The sequence below is a fragment of the Mizuhopecten yessoensis genome, unplaced genomic scaffold, assembly GCF_002113885.1.
Source record: "Mizuhopecten yessoensis strain PY_sf001 unplaced genomic scaffold, ASM211388v2 scaffold10331, whole genome shotgun sequence".
In the NCBI taxonomy this organism is placed as follows: domain Eukaryota; kingdom Metazoa; phylum Mollusca; class Bivalvia; order Pectinida; family Pectinidae; genus Mizuhopecten; species Mizuhopecten yessoensis.
The window spans coordinates 803,458-810,554 of record NW_018408493.1 but is presented as its reverse complement, the minus strand read 5'-3'; the positions used below and the strand labels follow the sequence as shown (position 1 = coordinate 810,554).

Sequence of the window (7,097 nt, the reverse complement as noted above, 5' to 3'; positions counted from 1 at the left end):
ATATTTACATTTGATCTGCATACTTTCATTGTAATGCATTGAGAAGGCAAATGCTGTTATGAGACTAAAACAACATTTGCTAATTTGGTGTTCAAAGAACTGTTGGAAATGACTCAATGAAACATTACTACTCTTTCATCTTTCAAAATTTAAATATCAATAATGAATATTGTAGCATATATTATTTTTACATACATTTTTTTATGAGATGTTACGTCACGTCAGGTAAAGTCAACATAGCCCGGTGAATACATTATACGCTGTATGTATAATGGAAATACCGAAAATCACAAAATATCACTACTCAAGCCTCATCACTCATTGTGTCCTGCTGCCAATACAAACGTGGAAACTGTCAAATAAAATTTAATCACTAGAATAGATATTGTTGAACAATTCTATGTCAAAACAATGTACATATCTATCATAAATCAGATAGGAAATATTATTTAGTAACCCACCTGAAATGTCTTTATACACTACATTCGTGTACAACGACCCGGAAGTGTGATTGTGGTCTGGAGACATACCCTTGAAATCATATGATCATCCGAATCCGTATTCGTTTGATAGTGAGGAAAGACTTGCGCTCAATTTAGCCATTTAAGAATATAAGCATGGACGGTCCCCTGGATGTCGATGAGATTTGGAAATCCCTTGGAACATGGGGAAGGTACCAGAGAGGCCAACTCTTACTTTGTTGTGTCGTTGCAGTTATTCCAGGGGCATTCCACCTTCTCTCCATCGTTTTTATAGGTAAGTTATTGATGTCATTGCTAATAGTCTTACACTATGTCGATATTAGGTGGTCACATGCGACGACACAATGAGTTTTTGCTCACCTGGTCCGAAAATCCTTCTTCTTCTGTAGAAATGAAATGATTTGTTCCATATTTGGTCAGAAGCATCCTTGGGGGAAGGGAAAGAAAGTTGTATAAATGGTGGGTCTGGCTCACCAGGGGCCTGAGGGGCGGGGCCCAATAGGGGAAATATAGCAAATTCTTTAAAATCCTTCTTCTGTAGGAATGAAAGGATTTGTTCCATATTTGGTCTGAAGCATTCTTGGTTGAAGGGGAACCAATTTTGTATACACTGTGGATCTGGCCCCCAGGTGCCTGAGGGGCATGGCCCAATAGGGGAAACATACCAAATTATTCTTTAAAAACCTTCTTCTTCTGTAGGAATGAAAGAATTTGGTCCATATTTGGTGTGGAACATCCTTGGGTAAAGGGGGACCATTTTTGTATAAACGGTGGGTGTGGCCCTCTTGGGACCTGAGGGGTGGGGCCCAATAGGGGAAATAGACGTAAATCTTCAAAATCCTTTTTCTTCGGTGGGAATGAAGCATTCTTGGGTGAAGGGGAACCAATTTTGTATAAACGGTGTGTCTGACCCCCTGTAGGCAGAGAGGCGGGGCCCAATAGGGAAAATAGAGGTAAAACCTTTCAAATCCTTCTTCTACCATAGGGATTAAGGGATTTTATCCGAATTTATTCTGGAGCATCCTTGGGCCAAGGGGACTCAATTTTGTATTGGCGGTAGGTGTGGTCTCCGAGTGGGGCAGAAGGGCGGGGCCCAATAGGAGAAATAGCGGTAAAACCTTTAAAATCCTTCTCCGACCATCGGGATTAAGGGATATTATCCTTATCAAGTGTTGAGCATCCTTGGGTGACGGTGACTCAATTTTGTATAATTGGTGGGTATGACCCACTTAGGGGCATAGGGGTGGGACTCTGTTTGAAGTTTGTTCTCTTTATCTCAAGTACTGGATGGATCTTTATGAAATTTCATATGTACTTACAGCACCTACCATGGATCGCTATATCTTTATTTCATACCAATTACTTTAATTATATTCAGGTGAGCGATACAGGCCCTCTGGGCCTCTTGTTTAAGCGTTTTCTCAGTAAATGTTATAATTTCAATAATGGGTTTTTTCTTCTATTTTAAATCAGTGGTAACGAGTTTGTCTTATATCGTTATTTCCAAACTGATTAGATAGCAGACACTGCAAAATAAAATAAACAGTATTTGAATTTACAATAAAGTTCTTAATTCTAACATTACATTTTTTTTTATCAATTTCATCTTCAATTGGTGATAATGTTACGTTCCGGTCGTTCCTACCATTTCTGAGTTTTTGGTTTCGCTTTTGGGTTTTGGTCACTTGTCCTACATATTTCGCTGTCGCTTGGATCAGTTTCTGTTATTGTTGTTGTTGCTTTCGCCGTCGTTGTTGTTGTTTTCGTTGTCGCCGAATGGCCATGTGAACTTATGCCGTACTGCGGCGTCCGTTGTTTGTCGTCCCTCCGTCTGTCCGTCAACTTTTTCTTTGAGCGACTTCTGAAGAACTTGAGGGTTTAGGGTTATGATATTTGGCCAGTAGGTACCTGGGATGGAGTGCTATAAAGTTCCTCATTAAAATTACATTGACCTACTTTCAAGATCACAGGGGTCAAATATGTTAAAAAATTTAACAAAAATCTTTTTCTCAAGTTGCATAGGGCATAGGGTCATAAGATTTTGCCAGTAGGTACCTGGAATGGAGTGCTATGAAGTTTCTGCATTAAAATGACTTTGACCTACTTTCAAGGTCACAAGGGTCAAATGTGTCAAACTTTTCATACGACTTCTTCTGAAGAACTAAAATGTATAGAGTCTTTATATTTGGCTGGTGGCTTCCTGAGATAAAGCCCGACAAAGTTTAGGAATGAAAATAACCTTGACCTACTTTCAATACTTCTAAATAATCGAAAGGCATAACATTATGATATTTGGCTGGTGGCTTCCTGGGATAGAGCTCACCAAAGATTGCAATGAAAATGACCTTAACCTACTTTAAAGGTCACAGACGTCAACAAATTTCAAACAATTTGTTTTGAAGAACCAAAAGGAATGGATTCATAAGATTTGGCTGGTAGCTTTTTGGGATAGAGCTAACAAATTTTGAGAAGGAAAATGACATTGACCTACTTACAAGGTCACAGGAGTAAATATGTCAAACAGCTTCTGAAGAAAAAACCAAAAGCATAGAATCTTATAATATCATTTGGCTGGTAGTTTCTACAGATGAAGCCGACAAAGTTTGCGAGGGAAATATTTGTAGTGCAAGATAATATTTAATGAGAATATTTTGTTATGACTGCTTAAATATTCAGGTGAGCGATACAGGCCCTCTGGACCTTCTACTATTCAGTGAATGAATATTGAACAGATAAATACGTGTTCAAAATACTGATTACTGATAAACTGTTTAAATAAATAGGATTAAAGATAGATAACTGAAATTAATTAATATGATTTAGTTACAGAATAAAAAAATAAAAAAATATTGTATATATCCCCTATATATATTATTTTGTTGTGCGAGATAAAGTGAACTTTCGAGGTCAATCAATCAAACATTTCCTCGCACGAAAATTTGTTCTAACTCAGAAATCGCATTCCAAACCATCATAATAATGGCAAGATTATTCCTTCATAAAATCTACAGTATTTATCTATATGTTTTTTTATTTGTGTAATGACATTGTGGAATGTATTTATTTTATTTGAAGCCTATCGTCCCCCATTTGAGTGCAGAGAAACAACACCAAGAGACGTATTTCCCTATCAGGACGACAATGACAGTTCTACCTACATATTTGTCTACCACCAATGTTCTATAGATGTGTTCAACAACGGTTCTAACTCCACCCTTGTTACAAGTACAGACTGTGTATCGGGGTATAAGTATGATTTCCGCCATGATGCCTCCATTGTAACAGAGGTAGGTTATTTCATGCATATTCAAAACATCAATGCTGTAAATTGTTTTCCCCGTGAGGTGCTAGTTTTCACGGAAACTATTTTTTGGTTACAAAGTTAACACCTCAAGATAAAATATCGAAGTCCAAATATTTTCCCTTATTTCCTAAGGTTGGGTCAACATTTGGCCCCCAATTTGATTTCTTTTATTCCTTTTCCATAAGTAGATACATACAAATAATCAATAACTCTATAAATGATTATTCATAATTACTACTGATAACCGTAGTGGACCTCCTTGCGTAACACTAAGTGACAGGGTATCCTAACAAAATGACATGTAAATGTCACAGACGAATGTTATTTTGAAAATGAATTATGATTATATATAGTGTATAACATTACTGTTATTTTAAATATGTCATATTGGTTTACATGAGGTCAACCTAGTGATACTTTTAATTAGAAAAACATGCAAAATTTAAAGATAACCACTTACCTATATATAGTTAAAATGGTAGTCTATATTTTCAACTTCTTTATAATATATATATTCTGTCTACAGAAGCATTTTGTGTTATAGACAAAGATATGCAATTATATAGAAACAATAAAAAATAATATTAATAGTAAAACTAGTATACACTTTATTATACCCCGTATACTGGAATCAGCTTGTCTGTCCGTCTGTCTGTCCGTAGAAAAAGTCTGTCCGGACAACTCCTTCTAAAGTAATAGACCAATTTCAACGAAAGTTTCCCGATATGATAACTACCACCAGAAGTTGTGCATTCGGGTTTTACTTTTTTCAGTCTGACCTTTTTTTAACGAAGTTATGGCCCTTTTTTGAACAATACTTTTCCAGACAACTCTTACAAAACTATGTTGCCAATTTCAACGGAAGTTTACAGATGTGGTAACTACACCCTGACATTGTGCATCCAAGTAGTAGTATTTTCATTCAGACACTTTAAAAAGGAGTTTTGGTCCTTTGTTGAAAACAACCTTTGTCTGCCTCATAAACTACTGGGCCGAATTTCAATGAAAGTTTACAGATATAGTAATTACCCCCTGATGTCGTGCATCAAGGAAGTACTTTTTTCATTTTGACCCTTTTTAAGGAGTTATGGCCCTTTGTTAAAATTCTTTGTCTTGACAACTCTTCCTTGACTACTAGGTCGATTACAGCAAACCTTGTTCATCTGGGTTATCTTTTGGCATTGGGAGGGAGTACAGGAAGTATGTCAGTCACCTCTATACTTAAATAATTACTGTTGGGAGACTATGGATTGCTTTTCAATGCTTTGTCTTAGTTAGCCTTTAGCTTACAGTTTTGGTTTATATAGGAGTGTGGGTATTAGTTAGCCTTTGGCTTACGGTTCTAGTTATTATTTGTTTTTATATTATAATGCCCATTCATTAAACAAAATATAAAAGAATATTACATTATTTTTTATCGTTAACTCTAAAAGAAATATTGGTAAGCACATTTGATTTTTGTGACCTTGAACGAAGGTCAGGGTCAGCAACATTTAGAAAAATGAAATCCATTCACATGAACAACCTAGGTGACAAATATCAAGACCCAAGGACCATTGGTCATGAAGAAACACAAGTTAAAGGAAACGTGGAAAGAAAGCTATGCTTTTTGGGTTTTTTTCATAATCAATAGTGTTATATGACAAATTTACCGGTTGTCAATTTCTTTGAAAATTTCTGATGTTGAAAGATATTATTGAAAGCTAACTTTTAAGTAAGTATGAAAAAAAACTCATTTGAAAACTATATAAATTAACGTGTCAAAAATGGAAATTTTGTCATTAATAATGAAATTTCACATACTTTTCTGCTTAAATCTTCATTAGGAATTTAACACCCACACAGGTGTAAGTCAATGAGGTCCAATTTATCATAAAATGAATTCTGAAACTAATTGTTCCTGATTTAAGCTTCCTATACCCATGCCTTTTTGGATTTATTTTGATTTCAAATTCCAAGCGGAGGCCGACGCTAAAGTTAAATCTCCATAGGCGTTGACCCTACCTTTGCATACTTCTTAAAAGCTTATTATGCCTCCGTTATTATTTTTGGTCTTTTTGTTGAAAACTGGTAAAATCATTAGGGCATGTAGAGTGCAAATCTTTTGTAAATTATAATATTGTCTTCTTACAAGGGAACACGTCCTATTTATAATTACGACAAAATACTACGTAATAATACAATGTTCAGTTGTATGTAATAGAAATGAATATTTTTTACGTATAAGTAAATGGCTGTTTAAGCACATAAACAGAAAGTGTTGTTCCTTACTTCACTTACAAAAGTAAACTGAATCATAACACCAGTGCCATACACATACTCATAAAAAAGAGCAATCTTGTTGTTCCACTAGATACACTTGTCTAAACACCAAGCTAAAGTTAATAACCCAAACGTGTTGGCCCAAACCTTGTCAATAATTCGCAGTGCATGATGGTGTTTATGTCTTTGTTTCTCTTAAGTGGAACTTGTTTTGTGATGGAGGAAAAGCGTCAGAATTAGCTCAGACCATTGTCATTCTTGGACAAGGAATAGGATCGGCAATCTTCTGCTCTTTAGCTGATTTGTACGGACGAAAGCCCGTTCATATAATCTGCCATGTCGTCCTGTTTTGTGTGGCACTAGGTATCGCATGGGCTCCTAATCCTGCAGTCTTTATCGGCCTAAGGTTTATAATCGGAACAATGCAAGCGGTAAGTATAACATGAAACAGTATTTTTCATGATAAAACAAATACCACGATTCAATGTTAAGCGTATTTAAAGGTGTTTGTGTTTTTAATCAAAGATGAATGATTTTAACAATTCAGATTTTTAGCTCACCTGGTCCGAAGAACGATGGTGAGCTTATGCCATACCGCAGCGTCCGTCGTCCGTCCGTCATCTTTTCCTTTAAAACGCTACTGACTCTGAACGGCCAAGTAGATTTTGACTAAATTTGGTCTGGATTATCCTCAATTTTGTATAAACGGTGGGTGTGGACCCCCTGTGGGCAGAGGGGCGGGGCCCAATAAGGGAAATAGAGGTAAAACCTTGAAAATCCTTCTTCTATCGTAGGGATTAAGGGATTTTATCCTAATTTAGTCTAGAGCATCCTTGGGCAAAGGGGACTCAATTTTGTATAATGGTGGGTGTGGCCCCCCTGGGGGCTGAGGGGCGGGGCCCAGTAGGGGAAATATAGCAAATTCTTTAAAATCCTTCTTCTATCGTAGGGATTAAGGGATTGTATCCTAATTTAGTCTAGAGCATCCTTGGGCTAAGGGGACTCAATTTTGTATAATGGTGGGTCTGGCCCCCATGGGACCTGAGGGG

General features: G+C 36.5%; 1 protein-coding gene across 1 annotated transcript in view; it reads left to right on the top strand.

Annotated features, from left to right (window-relative positions):
• The first annotated feature begins 308 nt into the window (after positions 1–308).
• The window catches only part of LOC110460210 (organic cation transporter protein-like), a 15,393-nt gene continuing 8,604 nt past the window's right edge, over positions 309–7,097 (top strand). The window contains exons 1-3 of the mRNA XM_021513005.1: positions 309–756; positions 3,558–3,769; positions 6,249–6,479. Coding sequence (XP_021368680.1) covers positions 618–756; positions 3,558–3,769; positions 6,249–6,479 — 582 coding nt within the window. The 5' untranslated portion in view covers positions 309–617. The remainder of the gene's footprint in view (positions 757–3,557; positions 3,770–6,248; positions 6,480–7,097) is intronic.